Source organism: Mixophyes fleayi, chromosome 6, assembly GCF_038048845.1.
Source record: "Mixophyes fleayi isolate aMixFle1 chromosome 6, aMixFle1.hap1, whole genome shotgun sequence".
In the NCBI taxonomy this organism is placed as follows: domain Eukaryota; kingdom Metazoa; phylum Chordata; class Amphibia; order Anura; family Limnodynastidae; genus Mixophyes; species Mixophyes fleayi.
The window spans coordinates 204,808,935-204,830,310 of NC_134407.1; the positions used below are offsets into that span (position 1 = coordinate 204,808,935).

The following is a 21,376-nucleotide window of genomic DNA, read 5'->3' on the forward strand; positions in this document are numbered from 1 at the left end:
GTTCTGTTTCTGAACTTCCCACTTATTTTCTTACTGTAGTTGCATGTTAGACGGTCAGACCATAATAAGACTATTGATAAAATTATCCTAGTATTATATAATACTGTATGTTGCTGGTGATAAGCCTGTTATCATAGTATTATTTGACATAGAGTGACAATTTCAGGCCTAAAGGCACATAAACATTCAGGTGCAAATAACTTTATGGGGTCCATGATGCATTGAACACAGGCCAAAATGATGACGTATAACCTTGGTAAATGGACTCATCAGTGTTTGATTACAGCACTCAGTGGCCACAGTATAATGATCTCTAAGACCTCTGCATATTAAAGTATATTAGATGATTTTTATGTTTATTTTCCATGTTGACTACCTTGGGTCAAGAAAGGAGGAAAGATTTTTTTTTTTTAATAAAAATATTTAATAAAGTAATCAACATTGGTTTTTGGAGTCTTTAATTTAATGCAGTTTTATTTCAGAATTGTTGTATTGTTTTGGTATGATTGGTTCTGTCTATTATGCTGGGACCACTGGGGTGAGTTGACGCTCCAGGGTCTCAATTTGGTTGCTTCCTCCACTACCACAGCCTAGTGCCCTTTTAGGCTGGTAGCCTATGGGAAGGTGGACAATCTGGTACCCATATCAGAGGCACCAACCCTGTGATGACCAGCCTGGCACTGGTTTTCACTATGGCAGAGGGATCATGCACTTATTGTTTTCCTGCTATTGGGGAAACCAGTCCAAGTTGTCTAGCACTGGGGCTTCAAATGGATTTGGTAAGAGGTTAAATTATTTTATTTTAAACAGTGCAATGTGCATATGAAGTGTCTTTATTATAAGTGCCAATTTTGTGTGAAGATGTTACATTATTCAGAATACACCTAGGCTTGAGCTTCTCTGCTGAATATATTCCACTAAAAATAAGTACATTTTTAGGCATATTCCAATTATTGTAATAAAAAGCTTTGCATACTCCTGATGGCCCCTCACACTCATGATTTATTTAAGCCTTAATAACTGAAACCGAAAAGATTATTTAATTCGAGGGGTGGTACCTCTTAAAAATTTTACCATACAGGAGGCAATGACCTTGATATGTGCAGGGCAGATCATCGAGGCATGTGGGTGCAAACCAAACTTTGTCAATTACTTCCAATAATTGCTGACATATTGAATTTTGACCCAGCACTACTAAACTTACTTTTGTCGTGATCTTCTCTTGTTGCCGCTGCTGATAAGGTGAACCTGAGCCATCTTTGGTGTATTTACTGCCTCTTGAGCTCAATATACATAAAATGAACGCTGATCAATGTTCTGTTTTACGAAGTTACCATTGAGAACATGCTCTGTTAAACTGCAATATACCTTTTTATTGTAGCAACTGGGCCCAGAAGAATTGTAACCCCCCCCCCCCACCCCCACAATCATTTCTTAGTATTGTCTCCAGTCTATTGAAATGTGGCTGGAGCATTGGATGGCCAAATTGAATGAAACAGCACACTCCCCTTTGGAATCTCTCCTAGCCATGATTACTATCAAAACGTGAGCAAATATATCACCGTTTTGGTTAGATAGATAAATTATAATGTTTTGATTTTGTAGGAGTCAAATGTGGTTCTTCTAATTTAGAGATTGCGTCTTTGACGTGCAAGCAAGTCTTTGATAGCACAAGGGCTAAAGAGTCCATTTACATGGTGTCCAGGTTATCATGCTAATTCAGTCCTAGACATGTATGATTGACTATAATTTGCTATGCCATAACAGCACATTAAAGCAAATTTACTCGGAAACCCAGGAATTCCATTAAAGGCTGTGTCTCCCTATCAGCATGTCAGTATATCATTCTGTTTCCCCCTCAGAGTGTGAGTTTTTGCCTCTGTCAATCTCAACCTCCTTTGCCCCCCTCAACATGTGAGTTTCTCCCTCTGTCTTCCCCTCAGCATGTGAGTCTCTCCCTCTATATTTCCCTCACTCCCCTATGTCCTCCACAGCATGTGAGTCTTTCCTCTGCCCCACCCTTCCCCTCTCTCCTTCACAGCATGTGAGTCTTTTCTCTGCCCCACCCTTCCCCTCTCTCCTTCACAGCATGTGAGTCTTTCCTCTGCCCCACCCGTCCCCTCTGTCCTCCTCAGCAAGTGAGTCTCTCCCTCTATCTTCCCCTCCCTCCCCTCCATCCTCATCAGCATGTGAGTCTCTCCCTCTATCTTCCCCTCCCTCCCCTCCATCTTCCTCAGCATGGGAGTCTCTCCCTCTATCTTCCCCTCCCTCCCCTCCGTCCTCCTCAGCATGTGAGTCTCTCCCTCTATCTTCCCCTCCCTCCCCTCCCTCCCCTCCATCCTCCTCATCATGAGAGTCTCTCCCTCTATCTTCCCCTACCTCCCCTCCATCCTCCTCAGCATTTGAGTCTCTCCCTCTATCTTCCCCTCCCTCCCCCTTAGCATGTGAGCCTCTCCCTCTATCTTCCCCTCCCTACCCTTTAGCATGTGAGTCTCTCCCTCTATCTTCCCCTCCCTACCCCTTAGCATGTGAGCCTCTCCCTCTATATTCCCCTCCCTACCCCTTAGCATGTGAGTCTCTCCCTCTATCTTCCCCTCCCTCCCCTCCATCCTCCTCAGAATGTGAGTCTCTCCCTCTATCTTCCCCTCCCTCCCCTCCATCCTCCTCAGCATTTGAGTCTCTCCCTCTATCTTCCCCTCTCTCCCCCTTAGCATGTGAGCCTCCCCCTCTATCTTCCCCTCCCTCCCCCTTAGCATGTGAGTCTCTCCCTCTATCTTCCCCTCCCTCCCCTCCGTCCTCCTCAGCATGTGAGTCTCTCCCTCTATCTTCCTCTCCCTCCCCTCCATCCTCCTCAGCATTTGAGTCTCTCCCTCTATCTTCCCCTCCCTAGTGAATCTCTCTCTCTATCTTCCCCTCCCTCCCCCTCAGAATGTGAGTCTCTCCCTCTATCTTCCCCTCCCTACCCTCCATCCTCCTCAGAAAGTGAATCTCTCCCTCTATCTTCCCCTCCCTCCCCCTTAGCATGTGAGCCTCTCCCTCTATCTTCCCCTCCCTCCCCCTTAGCATGTGAGCCTCTCCCTCTATCTTCCCCTCCCTCCCCCTTAGCATGTGAGGTCTCTCCCTCTATCTTCCCCTCCCTCCCCTCCATCCTCCTCAGAATGTGAGTCCTCTCCCTCTATCTTCCCCTCCCTCCCCTCCATCCTCCTCAGCATTTGAGTCTCTCCCTCTATCTTCCCCTCTCTCCCCCTTAGCATGTGAGCCTCCCCCTCTATCTTCCCCTCCCTCCCCCTTAGCATGTGAGTCTCTCCCTCTATCTTCCCCTCCCCTCCCCTCCGTCCTCCTCAGCATGTGAGTCTCTCCCTCTATCTTCCTCTCCCTCCCCTCCATCCTCCTCAGCATGTGAGTCTCTCCCTCTATCTTCCCCTCCCTCCCCCTTAGCATGTGAGGTCTCTCCCTCTATCTTCCCCTCCCTCCCCTTAGCATGTGAGTCTCTCCATCTATCTTCCCCTCCCTCCCCTCCGTCCTCCTCAGCATGTGAGTCTCTCCCTCTATCTTCCCCTCCTCCCCTCCATCCTCCTCAGCATGTGAGTCTCTCCCTCTATCTTCCCCTACCTCCCCTCCATCCTCCTCAGCATTTGAGTCTCTCCCTCTATCCTACCCTCCGTCCTCCTCAGAAAGTGAATCTCTCTCTCTATCTTCCCCTCCCTCCCCCTCAGCATGTGAGTCTCTCCCTCTATCTTCCCCTCCCTACCCTCTGTCCTCCTCAGCAAGTGAATCTCTCTATCTTCCCCTCACTCCCCCTCAGCATGTGAGTCCCTCCCTCTATCTTCCCCTCCCTCCCATTCTGTACTCCTCAGCAAGTGAGTCTCTCCCTCATCTTCCCCTCCCTCCCCCTTAGCATGTAAGTCTCTCCCTCTATCTTCCCCTCCCTCCCCTCCGTCCTCCTCAGCATTTAAGTCTCTCCCTCTATCTTCCCCTCCCTCCCCTCCGTCCTCCTCAGCATGTGAGTCTCTCCCTCTATCTTCCCCTCCCTCCCCTCCATCCTCCTCAGCATGTGAGTCTCTCCCTCTATCTTCCCCTCCCTCCCCTCCGTCTTCCTCAGTGTCACGAGCTGCGTGAACTAGCAGCCGGGCGTGTACTTTAGTTTTCTGTGCTCTGTTATTATCCTTGTGGCATAGATGTTAGAGGGTGTAGGGGACATCCTCCAACACCAGGGGGAGCTCTCATTATATTTTTATACATGCTTCCTGGTTATGTTATTACCTATGCTAGTTCTAGCTAGTAATTAATTAGCTGCCTCCTGAGGCTGATTGTCAGCCCTATCCTCCTGTCCTGATTGGCTCTTAGGACTATTTAAGGCAGTGAGATCTGGGCCTCACTGCCGGTTATAGCGTCCAGTTTGCCTGTCAGCCTAACCTGCTCCTGCATTGTATTAGTGAATCCTGTTGGACTGATTGTCTGTGTATGACCCCTTGCCTGGATTTGGACACTGCCTATGTTTTGCCTTTGACCCTTGACCTCAGCCTGTTTACTGGATCTGCTGTCTGCTGCCAGCCCTTGACCCTTGCCTGGACTCCACTTCGCTTGTCTGGGTTCTCCCTAGTCGGTACACACTTCACGACCCTCTGTCAGTCTGCAGCCAAGTCTGTCTCCACCACTAGGGGCTCCAGTGAACACCTGACTGGCGGAGCGGACTCGGGGTTGTGCTGTATCAGCTAGAGGGGTTCCTAACACTCAGCATGTGAGTCTCTGCCTCTATCTTCCCCTCCGTCCCTCCCTCCCCTCTGTCCTCCTCCTCAGCATGAGTCTCTCCATCTGTCCCCCCTCTACCTCCTACAGTATAAAGCTCAGCAGTCTGGCTTGAAGGTAATAGTGGAATGGCTCTTCGTGTAATGTGGCTGTTGTTGGCCTATTAATTTAACAATGTGGTAAGGGTGGAAGTTATTAATATAGTGGGGAAGGGACTATTAGTTTATTGATGGGAGCTGTACATTTAATATGGGTAGGGGCTATCAATTGATTTGTGGGGGATATTCATTTAAAGGTGGGATGATTGTAGTGGTGGGAGCTATTTAATGGTGGAGTCATGGGTGTGCCTAATAATTTAAGGTGTGCTGATGGGTCTATTATTTTAATGCTGGGGTGGTTTGGGTGCTTTTACTTGAATCTGGGATCCAGTTGGGGAGAAGAAGATCTATATGTGAAATGTGAATGCTATTAATTTAATGTCAGGGCTTGTAGGGTGTACATAGGCCCATTTATTAAATATATATATTATTAATTTAATTTCTGGAAGGAGGTCTAGTTATTAAATGTGGGTGCTGTGATTTTAAACTCAGGACTGGTTAGAGGAGGGAGGCCTGGAGTACTCACTAGTTGCTGTGCTTCACATGAGGGAATTAATACCAATCTCTTTTCCAAAGAGTGCCCCAACATTCCAGGATCCGGCCAAGCAGCAACTTAGCTCAAGACACTATCAGGGCCACCATGTGGTCAAGGCTGCAACAAAAGGTAGGAGAGAGCATCACTGTCTGCCAACAGTCCTGATTCTGGTGGCTCAGCCCAGACTTTGTTCAACTGTCTCACTCAGAAAGGACTTTGCCATGTTAGTGGTACTAAGTTGAGATATAAGCATAGTTCCTAACTGTCCTGATTTATGCAAGGCACTCCTGATTAGGGGGAATGTCCTGCTGTACCAAATAAAAGGCTTTTAACTGCTCTCCCAATTCGGGGGCTAGTTGGGAGGAATGTCCCACTAATGATGGTATGTTTTTAGGGAAGGGGGTTTGGGATGGGCCCAAATGTGTCTATATAATGCCCCAGTACCCTTTGCACCAGTACGCACCAGGGCATTCACAGTGTCTCTCAGGTTGTAGCTATGAACAAATATTGATTTAAAAGAGGAGGGGGATAATTTGTAGACTGCAGAGGGTGGCATATATCCCAGCACTGGCCCTGAGCGGCATTAGCATAGAGTAAGCCCTGGTAGGCCAGTGGATCCTGATGTTTGATAATTTATCTAAGAGTCCTGAGATGTACCTAAAACCCTACATTCATTTTTAATTAATCATTGTGATAACTGTAAATGTTCTATTGCTGCCTATCACCCACATTTATTAAAAAAATCTTGCTGAGGCATGTGAGCATTCCCAAGCTGCCCCTGCGATATTGCCCCAGGGCAGTTAATAGATCACTTATAACTTGGCATGGCCAATCTCCGTTGTTCTACGAGTATGCGTGACGGAACTGTAAACCCAGATTTGAGCTTCAAATTGCATTAATTAAAAAATAAAATTATAACCACCCCAAAAGAGCACATACATAGACAATATATATAAATGAAATGTTTTTCCTATGCTTGTTTTGTCTGCTGTTCAAGGAAAATCTGTCTTGAAAAAGGTCTGAATGTAAGACCGAAACGTTGACTATAATATAAAGGAATTGGATTGAAAATAAAGAATAATCTATGTGTTTTAAAATGGTGAGTGCCCTCTCTACATTTTTAATATGTACTAGCTACAATGGAAAAGGGAGCTATATATATATATATATATATATATATATATATATATATATATATATATATATATATAAAATATATATATATATAAAATATATGTCTAAAACATAAATACTTAATACTTATATATATTTTTATATTTACCTATATAGATTTCAGCAGCAGTTTTGGAAGCCTGCACTTGTCCTTACATAGGAAATACACATAAAGAATGAAGCAGCAATAGTTGTATATATTTCCAATCTTACTCGATTGCTACAAATTAAATCGTATTACTATATTAAACCATACTTGCCAACTCTCCCTGAATGTCAGGGAGATGCCCTGAAATAGGGGTGGTTTCCCTCACTCCCTGAAGAGTCTGGCATTCTCCCTGATGCTGAGCCAGTACAAGACATGGTTGGCTTCGCCATCTGTGTTATGATGACACAGTTCAGAAATTGTGTACTATGTCCATGTATTGATGCCTATGGAGGTGGCCATTTTCATGGAGACCAAGATTTAATCAAAGACTGACAGGTAAGACAATATGACTTCAGTAATGGAGACAGAAATGTAAAAGACACTTCAGTCTCTAGAGATTCATTAGCTGCTTTTCTTTAACGCATAGTTGCCTACTCTCCCGGAATGTTCGGGAGACTTTTGCATTCCTGGGAGATGTCCCGGGAGAGCAGGGCAACCACCCGGGAGCGCCCGCCATAGATAAGTGGCCGAATGACGCAATTATATAATTGGCCAAAATTGTGACAATCAGTTAGGGGCGGGGCCCAAATGACGCGATTCGTCAAGCCACGGCCTTGCATGTCCACCTCCCATGGTATCTCCCTGAAGCCAACGAGGAAAAGGTGGCAAGTATGTATTAAACTGTGTCCGTGGATCCATGTAAAATGCACATTCAATATAAAACCATAAGAAACAACAAACAAAAAAATATTAAAATATAGACAAATCTGTAAATATTAGACTCTGTTATTTCTAATATATTGTTTTAATTTGCATCAATATAGTGACTCTATACAAGGTATCAACAGGACAGATCATACCATCAGTTTAAAATCCTCTTAGTTCAGATCAGCCCCTCCATAGCTTGTAACCATGTCATATTAGAATATATATAATTCATGGATCATTGGAAAACTTAAATGTCCAAATCTTCCAGCAGATTGTAGTTTTAATTAGCTATTGCAAATTAATGGTAGTAATAGTGTAAGACAATCAATTTTGGCAGATAGATGAACCTTTTAAACTTCGGGAAGCAAAACATCACTTAAAAGATGCTGTGTCCTCCTTTGCTTTATTGTACAGATTACTGCAGAATGTTACTGTCATGTTTGATCCAAAGTTGAGTCTTTGACAAGTTCCCAGGTGTCTTTTTGGGATCACTGGTATATGAAAAATAGGTATCTTTGTGGGAGATCTGAATTATGTTCGTGGCAAATTCAGATTTAGACCTTAAACTTTTCGATATAACTACCAAGTTCAGCAGACAGACAACAAGCACTGCATTACAACGCAAACTTATGGGTCTACTTATCAAAGGGGGATGAGCCTTATTTTTGGCGATAGGGCTCTTTATTGCATTGCCTTTGAAAACCAGACGAATAAATATGACACTTTATAAGTAGAAATTTACTTTGTGATGCAATACAGGCATTTCTTTAAATTTTCATGCTATTTTGTCCACTAGATAGTGCTGTCATATCATTTAAGAATCACTATAGCTCATAATATCATTAAATATATACGTCTCTACGCAGATTAACTTTTACCCATAATACCTTTGTGGCCAGCTCCCCCCTTCCACCCGCATGGTGGGGGTATGGTTATAGAAAATGGCCCACTATTAAAGTGTGTACCATCATGTATTTATGATTGATTATTGCTACCACAAAGTGATGTGTAACAGCCCTTCTAAGGGCTACTTGTAAGGGCTACCATTCTGCCTAACCTGCAATCTTGACCCAGACTAAGTGATTAGATGAACCCAGCCACAATCAGGGCTGCCAATCAGAAACTTACAGGCCTTTCCTCCCTCGTTATAGTACATGCCCCCTCCCTCTTCATCGTACATGCCCCCTCCCTCTTCACTGTACATGCCCCCTCCCTCTTCACCATACATGCCCCCCTCCTTCTTTATCGTACATGCCCCCTCCCTCTTCACCGTACATGCCCCCCTCCTTCTTTATCGTACATGCACCCCTCCCTCTTCATCGTACATGCCCCCCTTCCTCTTCACCATACATACCCCCTCCCTCTTCACCATACATACCCCCTCCCTCTTCACCGTACATGCCCCCCTCCCTCTTCATTGTACATGCCCCCCTCTCTCTTCACCGTACATGCCCCCTCCCTCTTCACTATAAATGCCCCGTTCCTCTTCACTGTACATGCCCCCTTCCTCTTCACAGTACATGCCCCCTCTCTCTTCACCGTACATGCCACCTCCCTGTTCACCATACATGACCCCCTCCTTCTTCACTGTACATGCCCGCCTTCCTCTTCACCATACATGACCCCCTCCTTCTTCACTGTACATGCCCGCCTTCCTCTTCACCATACATGCCCCCTCCCTCTTCACCGTACATGCCCCCCTCCCTCTTCACCGTACATGCCCGCCTTCCTCTTCACCATACATGCCCCCTCCCTCTTCACCGTACATGCCCCCCTCCCTCTTCACCGTACATGCCTCCCTCCTTCTTTATCGTACATGCCCCCTTCCTCTTCACTGTACATGCCAGCCTCCCTCTTCATCGTACATGCCCCCCTCTCTCTTCATCGTACATGCCCCCCTCTCTCTTCACCGTACATGCCCCCTTCCTCTTCATCGTACATGCCCCCTTCCTCTTCACTGTACATGACCCCTCCCTCTTCACTATAAATGCCCCGTTCCTCTTCACTGTACATGCCCCGTTCCTCTTCACTGTACATGCCCCCTTCCTCTTCACAGTACATGCCCCCTCTCTCTTCACCGTACATGCCACCTCCCTGTTCACCATACATGACCCCCTCCTTCTTCACTGTACATGCCCGCCTTCCTCTTCACCATACATGCCCCCTCCCTCTTCACCGTACATGCCCCCCTCCCTCTTCACCGTACATGCCCGCCTTCCTCTTCACCATACATGCCCCCTCCCTCTTCACCGTACATGCCCCCCTCCCTCTTCACCGTACATGCCTCCCTCCTTCTTTATCGTACATGCCCCCTTCCTCTTCACTGTACATGCCCCCCTCCCTCTTCATCGTACATGCCCCCCTCTCTCGTCATCGTACATGCCCCCCTCTCTCTTCACCGTACATGCCCCCCTCCCTCTTCACTGTACATGCCCCCTTCCTCTTCACTATAAATGCCCCCTTCCTCTTCACTGTACATGCCCCCTTCCTCTTCACTGTACATGCCCCCCTCTCTCTTCATCGTACATGCCCCCCTCTCTCTTCACCGTACATGCCCCCCTCCCTCTTCACTGTACATGCCCCCTTCCTCTTCACTATAAATGCCCCCTTCCTCTTCATCGTACATGCCCCCTCCCTCTTCACTATAAATGCCCCCTTCCTCTTCACTGTACATGCCCCCTTCCTCTTCACTGTACATGCCCCGTTCCTCTTCACTGTACATGCCCCCTTCCTCTTCACTGTACATGCCCCGTTCCTCTTCACTGTACATGCCCCCTCCCTCTTCACTGTACATGCCCCCTCCCTCTTCACTGTACATGCCCCCCTCCCTCTTCACTGTACATGCCCCGTTCCTCTTCACTGTACATGCCCCCTTCCTCTTCACAGTACATGCCCCCTCTCTCTTCACCGTACATGCTCCCCTCCCTCTTCACTGTACATGCCCCCTTCCTCTTCACAGTACATGCCCCCTCTCTCTTCACCGTACATGCCCCCCTCCCTCTTCACTGTACATGCCCCCTCCCTGTTCACCATACATGACCCCCTCCTTCTTCACTGTACATGCCCCCTCCCTCTTCACTGTAAATGCCCCCTCCTCTTCATCGTACATGCCCCTCTCCTTTTCACTGTACATGCCCCCTCCCTCTTCACCATACATGCCCCCCTCCCTCTTCATCGTACATGCCCCCTCCCTCTTCACTGTACATGCCCCCCTCCCTCTTCACTGTACATGCCCCCTTCCTCTTCACTGTACATGCCCCCTTCCTCTTCACTGTACATGCCCCCTCCCTCTTCACTGTACATGCCCCCTTCCTCTTCACTGTACATGCCCCCTCCCTCTTCACCGTACATGCCCCCTTCCTCTTCACCGTACATGCCCCCTTCCTCTTCACCGTACATGCCCCCTTCCCTCTACACAATACATTCCCCCAATGCACTTACTTTTCTCTTGACGCAATATGGCGGCTCACAGACACTGACAGACTGGGAGTGCGCCGCACATTGATGATGCCACCGCACCACACACTCCCAGCCTATTAGTGTCTTGGAACTGCCGCATCGCGGTGGGATTCAGATTCAAAGCAGTCAGAATCTCCGTCTGTCCAGGCCCCCTTGTCTGTCCGGGCCCTTTATAGCTGTACTGCCTGGACTCCCATGTTTTGTGGACCTGGCTGCTGTCACCAGCATCAGCTATACACAACACCCAGAGGTAAGGGGTTCCAGGAGCCTGGTGGTGGCAACGTCTACTACTGTGCAGTTGGCACTCTCAGTCAGTGAGTGTCTGGTGGCCCAGTACAAGCAGGTTATTGGTGATAAAAGGGGAAACCCCAAACAACAAAAAGACAGCGCTGTTTCCCATCCCGTCACAACCTTATTTTACATTTGCAAAAACACAAAGTGTTATATTTTTCATATTCTGCAGTAACAATCTTTTCTGATCACAGAACAATGTATGTTGGTTTAATTTTTTGGCTCTTTATCTGCATTCCGTGCCCATGAATCTTTCATAACTTGCTACCGAAATAAAACATTTATAAGTGCAATATTTGTTCACTCATTGTATCATGGGTTTACATTCTTAGTACAAGTGTGCTGCATTTCTATTGTTGAAGGTACATGTATCTCTGCAGAGTGTATCACCTCTCAGTCGTTCCCTGTCCATTAGAATTCTCAGGAGTGTTGGGTATAAGATCGGATTCCTAGAAGACATGTCCTTCAAAGGCTGATGTACTGCGTGCTTTTCTATGGTACCATATGAGAACAACGTAAAAAAAATATCCTAGGGGTAAATGTATCAAGCCTTTCTGAAAAGGAAAAGTGAAGGTGTTGCCCACAACAACCAATCAGAATGAGCTATCAATTATCTAGTACATTCTAGAGATCTGTGTAGTTGCTATGTAATTGGGTGAAAACATAACTATGTGCTGATTTCCCAGTAGTGCTGTCGTTTTGGACATTCCACTGGGGATTTCAAGTCTATCTCTATGGTGGCATGCACACTTAAAGGAAGATGAAGTGGAGTATTCTAAGTGGTGTTGGATTCTTCTACATTTCAGTATTTTAATTATTTTGATCATTGAATTGATAGACAATTTGAAAGAGCGCGTCAAATGTAGAGTAGTGTTTTGCACAGGTGGCATCCTCAAGGACCCTTCCCCCATGTAACAGTTCAGTCTGGGTAGAACAGAACCTTTTATCTGCATTTGGATTTCAGTTTGCTGCACCTAACAGGTAAAGCAGAGAGCGCTCAGTCATGGCATTCTGAACTTAGGATGGGGGAGAGCACTGGATGAGACTTGTTCATCCAGCTGCGGCGCGTTGGACACAGGAATAGAAGCTGGAGATTCTCGCCCAGCCATGCTGACAGCTGTTTGTTTGACAACCTTTTAGAGTGATTCTACTGGAAGCATGCTACAAATAATGGCAGGGGGAGGTCCCTTTTCCAGGTTTATGTCCTCAGTGAGTGACTTCTGTTCAGCAGTAGCCAAAGCTGACCTATCTCTGAGTCACTCTGAAGTATAAAGGAAAACTCATAGGAACAGCGTGATTATAATAATATATACCTTTGAAAAAGAATTGTAATATTCAGTGTATTTTACAGTAATAGGTAAAAAGCAGATGAAAGTTGTTTGTAAGTCAGCAAATCAAGACCCAAAAATCCAGACAGTAGCATTCAAAGGCTTCTCCTACACATTAGAGGGCGGTGCAGAAGCACGGCGGGGACATTAAAAAGACCGGATGAGTGACATTATGTCATTCAGTGTTGTTCCCAACCATTGGGCCGTAGGCGACAGCCTAATGATAGCGCCTGCCCTTGTTAAATCTCCAGGAAGGAGCAAGCTCAACCGGTTGTGCAGTACGAAGGTAGATCCTCCTGAAGTGCATTTGATGCTGCTCTTTACCCAATGCTGTGAATTATACTGTGTGATTTTAAGATTATTTTAAAAAGTATTATTCCAATCACGTTCCTCCTGTGTGTTTTCACTTATGCCTTAAGGGATATTTTATCCCACTTGTCTTTGCCTGTAGACAGCAGATATACACAGATGCGGCAACAGCTGATTTCATGGTTTAAAGAGCCAGAGCTGTGGAATGTCTGACTGTCACTCCCAGTTAGTCTGGTAAGTACGCTGTAAATCATTCCAGTCTCTCAAAGCTCTACTACCCTGAAGGTGAATCCTAAAGATAAACAACAAGGAAGGAGAGATGGGTGACATGGAAATATAGAAGCTGCCTTGACTGGTATCCTAGTGGTAGAAGACAGGTTATTAAATCAATAGTTACTGCCTTGCCATGTCTATCGCAGGATTAGTATATCCAGACACCCTGTAATTTGGACATATATCCATGGCATAAACATTAAAGGGAGAGAAGCAACAAGAACACTGCCAAAGTTTAGTGTGTCTAAGTTTTTGTGTTGTCTATGTTATGCCGTCTAGATTGAGTTTTAGATATTGGGGTCTCCGTATAGCTCCTGTTAGGTTGTTGAGAAGGTCCACATGGATACCACTCATATTATCCTAGACCGTGTACACCGTTGCAAGACAAATCAAATATAGGATTAACCTTCCCCACATACCTGTTTGATGGACTGTTGTTCAACTACGAAAATTATTTGTTCTTTTAAAGAGGTGGATGATATTTACAACAATGTACATTTATTACAAAACTTTTACGATACATGTGAATTAAACATTCACGCAGCTAACGGTATTTATATGTATATATATATATATATATATATATATATATATATATATATATATATATATATATGTATTAGCAATTAGGATAGGTAGCATGCTTTTAATCAACTAGGGAGAGGGATACGAGAATTGTTTCTGCCATAAGTCTGTTGGAGATTCTCCCCGTGAATCATATTTCTAAATCTAATTGTGTTTTAAGACCTTGTTCCATATATGGTCCACTAAGTATCATCCTAGTTATAGTCTAATAATGGTCCATTAAATGGCTATATGGGAAGTTTAAACCTTTATTTGATATGATTTGTCTGGTAGTATTGATTCAGCCATCATTATACCCAGCTCCCCATTAGAACAATAGTATACCTACCACCTTTGCGCAAAATCTCAAGTCCAAGTATCTAGCTACCCCAGCACATCTCTGTGTCACCACCTGGCTGAGTGATTAGGTCATTTAATATTCCCAATAAAGCAGTTCTAAAACAGTTGGATTGATGCGGATAACAGATGGACTAATATAGCATCCTCTTTTTGACCCTGTTAGTAGTGAGTCAACATCCAACCATTGCTAGGTGGTGGCCATACAGGTCTCAGTCCACATAACTTATAGGTGGACAAGTTGACCCCCATGGCAGTCCCAGAACCCAAACCACGCCACACAGTTACGCTTCTTCAGATAAGCCAATCACATGATCACACAGGGGTATTTAGAAGATTACAAATACAGTACATTTAATTCAGTTATAATAACAGCAACCCATAATTCATAGCCTTGAGAAAATACAATCTATATAAATGCATACCGATCATTCAAAAAAGCCATCATGATTCCAAAGGATTCAGTTCCTTTATTTCTATGTACGATGTCAACGGTATATCATTGTCATTAATCTCCCAGCTGTTATAAGCACAGGGAATTATCCAGGGATAAAAACAATTTACCTTTATTCCATACATTATTTATTACACACCTTACAAAAACATGTTGCTTCCTCTAATGTACATTTTATTTCTGAAGTTTAGTATACCATGAAATTAAAATGCCAGTGTAATATATGCAGAACAACAGACAACGCATATTTAACGCCAAAATCTATAGGCATTTATTTTTTTTTCTCTAAAACTACCCTAAATTAAGACAGCATAAAAGATTGTTTCTCTATTTAGATTATTTCACAGGTATTTTTGATGTATTTAGTTAACTGGTGATAATATTATTTTGCCGCAATATTGAAGCTGGAACCGAAATGATGGTTCTATATTACAGAGAAGAATTTGTCTAACAACAAAATATTTAGTTTTATTGCTGGTGCTTGATGGGATGATCAAACGCATATGTGGGTACATGAGACTATACAGAGTTGAATGTCTTAAAATATTGTTTAATATACTAATTAATGATGTTGTATAGTTCTGATAGCCATACGCAAATGCCTAACTGAGCAAAAAAATTATATAGTACTGATGCTTTTTTTAAATTAAGACTCAGGTACTATAATTTGCAAAAATTAAGAAGACAGTCATTAAATGTCTTTTTTTATACCATGTATTACCTTCGGAAGCCTACAGGTGTTGAGCTCCTGCTGCCTGTTTACTTCAATACTGAGCACAGAAAAGTAAATTCTGTTTTTGTACAGTTTTGTTTAGAAAACGCATTATACTTTATGTCTATAAAACAATGTACACTACATATCACTTGAAAATGTTTGCGTAATATATGAAATTGTGCATGACTGATGAGCAATTGTACGACAACGAATATATTAAATATTTTAGTAAAAATGTAACAAGCTTGGGGGTGTGCGTGTGGTATTACTGTAATACCAAAGGTCATATTTCTTTTAAAAAACCCATAAAAAATGTAAATTAGACTTACTTTTAGAAATATATGGCACAAGCTTGAGCTTAGAGTGAGAAAGGACACCCGACAGCTTTGTTAAAATCTACAGTGATGCCTATTGGCCTTTTTTCCAAAAGTTATATTGTTCAATTGGCTAATCAATATGTCAATGACAGGATAAATACTCTTTTAAAGGATATTTGATCCCATTGTTTTATGAGTACAGCTGCCCGTTAAACCTAAGTGTTATAGAACAAGTACAGTTTCCTTACAGTAAAATTAATGTCCACATAAAGCGTTCTTAAACTCTATATTTAAAATGCTCTAGTTTCTTTGTAATACGATGGCTGGAAACCTATCTCCAACGTATAAAACAGTGGTTTGTGTTGAGTAAAATTGCACCAGATCAAACAAGAACATAAATTTCACAAAAAGTCCTTCTAAATTTGGAGAAAAGAAATCTCGTCTCTGGCAGACTATGGTAGACATGTCCTATATACATTAGAACTCATTGCTGCTCTTGTTAAAAAAAAAGGTTATTGTGGAAGGCATGTAAGGTCTAAAGTATTTGTTATAAAATATCCATGTAGGGTAGCTTATGGAATTGTGACATCATTTGATTGATTATTGTCTAGAAGATGACCAGTAATAAAATGAAGTCTTATTTCCGTCTCCCTAATACATCTATTTACAAAGCGGGTTAAGATAAAAATAGGATGGATGAACAATGGGCTCTTTTAGTAGTATTGTGCTTGTTGAGACACACACCCACTAATTCCTACATTAAGAGAGCAGACGATTTATAGGCACTAATAATATATTCCTTTATAGATGACCCTTCTTCCAGATTAAATCGTCTCCACCACACTAGTAAGATTTCCTGACCTCACTACCTATGGGAAAGATTGATAATATACCATGTGTATCGATGAAAGATGCAGCATTGAGGTGCCAAAATAATTAGATTGATACATGCTACATACGAGAAAAAAATTGGCCATGTCTGAGATACAGCCATAGGGCTCTGTCCAGCAGTCAGTAAACATATCTACACCATTCTTACCGTTGACCAAAGCTAACATACTCTTTTCCATGAAGCCTGTTTCTCCCTGCGCGAAAATGGTTTTCTTTTTGATGAACCGATTGTTACACCCAAGAGTATTAGTGTAGAAAAGCCCTTAGAACATTCCCTTAAGCCGGACAATTTCAAATGACCTATTCTGCTAGAGCCAGATTCTTCTGCTTCCAGTGACCACTGATAACATAGACTAGAATGATTAATGGACATGATGTTGACCAATGAAACATAAAATAAGAGGTCTTCTTGGCCCACAAGGCCACTGTAGTGTGGTGTCCTGGAACTGCTTCAGTCTGTAACGATTATCTACAATTCATGTTATTTTATCAAACAGTCACTTCTGTTTTGCTAGCTGTGCGGTACTGTTGGTGGTGTCCGGGAATATAATGCAGTTGTTCAACTGTGTTGTGCCTCCGTGAAGCAAAGGCTTGGCGTTTGGCAGCAGTTTGGTTCACACCCAACGTATTATATAAGTTATTTGAGGCACTGGGATGAGAGTGCATCTTTGTCATCCTATAACGATCCAATACGGGTGTAGAAACAAAGACATCCGTTTGGGAAATGGCTCTTGACATGGACTTCTCTTGAAAGTCGGACCTCTTGAGGGTCATGGCCTTGTCCGGGGAAAGAAGAGGATCTTGAGAGTGTAGACGTTCAGCAGATAGAAGCTGCTCATCTGACAGGATTCGGTCATAGGGCAAACCATACCCTTCTTCCGGCATGCCTTTCTCTGGAGACAAGACTCTGTCTTGGGACATTGCACGCACAGGCCTTCTTGGCCTCTCTCTGTAATTTAACTGATCCTGAGTCATTTTTATAACATTGAGGGGAAGTGTCCCACGAGCAGCCAGATCTGGAAGATGCCTTCTTCTCATATAGTAATCATCGGCATCTTTGTCAGCTGTAACAACAAGGCATAGAGACATTAAGGCATTAAGTTCATTTCATGCTCTAAGCATTTATAAACATTGAACAATTTATTGTATAGTCTTAAAACATTGTCCACAGTGAACACAATGAGCTGTGGAGATGTATTCTCCTCCTAAACTGTAGACAAAAGCTGGAAGCATTAACACAGATATAAAACACAACAGAATAACACAGAAATGTGAAAATGTGTTTGCAATCAACAGTCAAGTGTTCGCCGTCACATTAAGTCCCACACACCGTTTCTCTGTCTGGGCCAGTTTCAGGGAGATTGCCCTACTCTGTCAGAATCCTGGGAGATCACCCAATATTTCTGGAGTCTGACGGACATTCCAGAAGAGTCAACAAGTATGACCTGTTGTGCAATGTTAGTAAATGAGCTTTAAAAAAAGCAAATATATGATTGGTGACTATGGGTTTCCTCAGAATTGCATTCACATGGTTGTACATACAGAAAGGTCAAACTGTTGACAGCAGTTTTGAGAAGGGAACAAGATTTTCTTGCAATTCTACATGCGTGACCTGGCATTGCCGATCATCGGCAATATCTGCCAAAATCTAGGGTTTGATAATTATGGAGAAGCTCTATCTTCAGGGAAAACGCCAGTATTCACCTGAAATAGGGCTTTTCTGTATATCTTATTTGCACTACGTTTAGTTCTGACTTGCTCTAGGAACTTACATGAACAGTTATAGATATCACAAAATGTTTTGCACAGTGGATCAACTCATAGGGGATGTTACTGTACCTGCATTAGAAAAGGGTTCCACCATCAGATGACTTTAATTTAACAGCTTCTATATGCACTCCTGTAACTTTTATTAAATATGTGTTTTCTTTATTGCTTCGTTCTGAATTTATGTTTTTATTATCCAAGGGCAAAGCAGAAAAAACAACTCTGAAGATACAAGCTAATAAGCATGGAAAGAGGATAGAAATTAAAAATAAAGCAAAAGTTGCACAAGGGCATATACAAGTCAATAAAGTAGATTCATATGTTAGGTATAAAACCACTTTACTTTTGGTGTGTCTGTATATTTTGGGAGTCTATACAGGCCCAGCGCTACCATTAGGCAGCGTTAGGCAGCTGTCTAGGGTGCCGGGCTCTGGGGGCGCCACTGAAATATTTCATATTGTGTAATGCTGTGCGGCGGCCACTGAGTTTACCTTCCATGGCCGTCGCAGCTGCAATTCCATGGTGGGGGTGGGGTGATTGATCGCCGCCCCCCACTAACGATGGGACTGTGCCTCCCGCCCCTCTCCCCTGACTGACTGTTGAGAGTGACATCATCTTCACGTCCCGACAGTCAGTGAGCAGCCTGGCAGAGAAGAGCAGCAGCAGGGAAAGGTCCAGCAGGTAAGTAAAGTAAAGTACGGGGGGTGGTGTGCTGCGGGTGGGGGGAGCACATTTTTAAGAAGGGTGGGAGCAATGTGCTGCTGCGGGGGAAGGGTGGGTGTTGGGGGAGGGGTGGTAGTTGGAAACTTTGCCTAGTGCGCCGAGACACCTAGCACTGGCCCTGAGTCTATATTAGTTTAGGTACTAATTATATAGCACTGTACAGAGGATACAGAGGACAGTACAGAGGACAGTCCTGTCCCATTGGAGCTAATATTTTAAATTCCCTACCACATGCACCAGCCCTGGCCAACCTGTGGCTCTCCAGGTGTTGTGAAACAACAAGCCCCATGATGCTTTGTCAGTAGATAGTCAGCAGATAGCTGGCAATGCATGCTGGAACTTGTAGTTTCACAACACCACAGGTTGGCCAGTCCTGACATACACACCGCCCACCCCACAGACACCCAAGGCTCCATTTTGTCAGAAGCCAATTAACCTACCTGTATGTTTTTGCACTGGAAAACATTGGAATCGAACCCATGACCTCAGCTCTGTGAGTCAGCAATGCTAACCACTGTGTTGCTCAGGTATATTCATATTTGACAGATATATATAACAATCTCTACTTTCATTCCTAGGAAATATGAAATACTTGCAGTCTAGTTTTACTTTAACTGTTAATACAGCATCAGCTGAAATGACTTAAATTATATCATTGTCAGGTGTGCATTGGGAACCATTAAACATGTTTAGCGCCAGGTGGGACAATCTAAATGCTTTAAATCTGTGCTATAAGGATCTTTTAACATGCAGAGAGAATCCGCTGATCTCAGACATCTATCTGTCCATGGCTTTGAAGCAGCAAATTCTTCACTCCCTATATTACATGTCTGGCTGTAGACAGCAATGCACTTGTTAGAACAGATGCAATCTAATATAAGTGCTGATAAAACAGCCATTCTTTTTAACAAAATAAATGAGCTTTTCTCTTATCAAAGTCTCCTGGCTTGCAGAAGTGTTGCAGAATGTTAAAAAGGGACAATGTTGAAATCGTTTTCAACTCACAAGTTTGACTGAAGCATTAATGTCATGTAAAAAAAACAAGATCATAAAGAAAAAAATTATAATTAAAGTATACAAAATGTAATATTGTTTGGTCTGTTTGTTCATGGTGGGTTAACCCTTTCAGTGCAATTAGGAAATGACACGATAAAAATGCAGCCCATCCGACTTAGCTGATTACTCTCTGTTGATACCTATTCTGATGATCTAGAGTAAGATCAATAAAAAAACTTTACTGAAACCTTAATTCTTGAACATAATTATTACAAAGTGGGACATGAGAGCGTACCTATGGTATTCCGCATATGACGACTGCCTTGTAGATAACAGTGATTGGTGATAGTGGGTGAGAGAGTTTTAGCCAGATTAGCGCTTGTCCTGTAGACAATTTTTGTTCCTTTACCGGAATCAGTGCACTTATGATCACTGAATATTTGCTTAGTTGCATATTTTGGACTATTGTAGCAAATTGCTCATTGAGGCTCCCCTCCTGCAGTATGCAGGAGAATGACAATGCTCTTCCGGAATTCAGGAGTCTCTCGGACATTCCGGAAAGTGAACAGGAAAAGAATACAGTGCTGTTGTACAACTACGTCAAGCACACATACTGCAATAGCTCCGTTATAAAACTGAAACACAGAAGACAAGTTTTTGAGTACAGGAGTGTCCAGTAACTCATAAAAACAAGCTGGAAATAAATAAATATTGGCATTACAGATTCTAGAAAGCTACAGGACGAACAAGATGAATTAAACTTTTTGAGACCCCGGAATGCGGAGATTCTGGAAGGCCTATCCGTAACCCTGTGGTTTTATAATTATGTGGAATGTCAGTAGAGATTGTCTTGCGATCATGCTGCTCAGCCGATTTGTCCACACAGTGTTGGAGTCGAATGACAATAGCGGTCATATTCCGACCATAAATACCGACTTGTCCAACGATGTTCTCATCAGTGTCAATCGGATTATTATTGATGATCACTGTCTTTTTGGCTCAGCTATAATAACCCAGCTTGCGTGGCTAGCGTTACTCCTTTTGTTTTTTTCTTTAGGAAAACCTTTTCTAGGGTGGTTGTTTTGGTAGGATCGGAAAGGCACTTGCTTGTTAAAACATCTAGAAAATGATTTAGTCCAGGAACCAAGGGGCATATTTAAGAAAGCACGATAGTGCACTATGGTGCACTTACCGTGGAAATCAGGTCCCGATGTGTCCTCCGCATATTTAATAAAGGTGCAATGCAGCAGATATCGTGGATATTCTGCTGCTTTGCACTCCTCTTCGTTTTTGGGACCAGTCACCATTCAACTGTATGGTGACTGGTCCTGGCCGCTATCTAACAATTTCCGAAAAAACATTTTTTTCGGAATCTTGTCTTGATAATTTAGGTCAGCTGAAGCTGGCGTACATTATCATAATTGAAAAAATCCAAGGCTGTCAGCTCTGCTCCGAAGAGCAGAGCTGGACAGCGCATGTGTGGAGGGATCACATGATCCCTCCCTGTCACTCACCGCTCTC

The 21,376-nt window shown here is 43.4% G+C and overlaps 1 protein-coding gene across 10 annotated transcripts in view; it reads right to left on the reverse strand.

Annotated features, from left to right (window-relative positions):
• Positions 1 to 14,442: 14,442 nt before the first annotated feature.
• The window catches only part of SHISA6 (shisa family member 6), a 228,885-nt gene continuing 221,951 nt past the window's right edge, over positions 14,443 to 21,376 (reverse strand). For all 10 annotated transcript variants that reach the window (XM_075178166.1, XM_075178163.1, XM_075178160.1 and 7 more), the window contains one exon: positions 14,443 to 17,433. In XM_075178166.1, the coding sequence (XP_075034267.1) occupies positions 16,859 to 17,433 (575 nt within the window). In that variant the 3' untranslated portion in view covers positions 14,443 to 16,858. The remainder of the gene's footprint in view (positions 17,434 to 21,376) is intronic.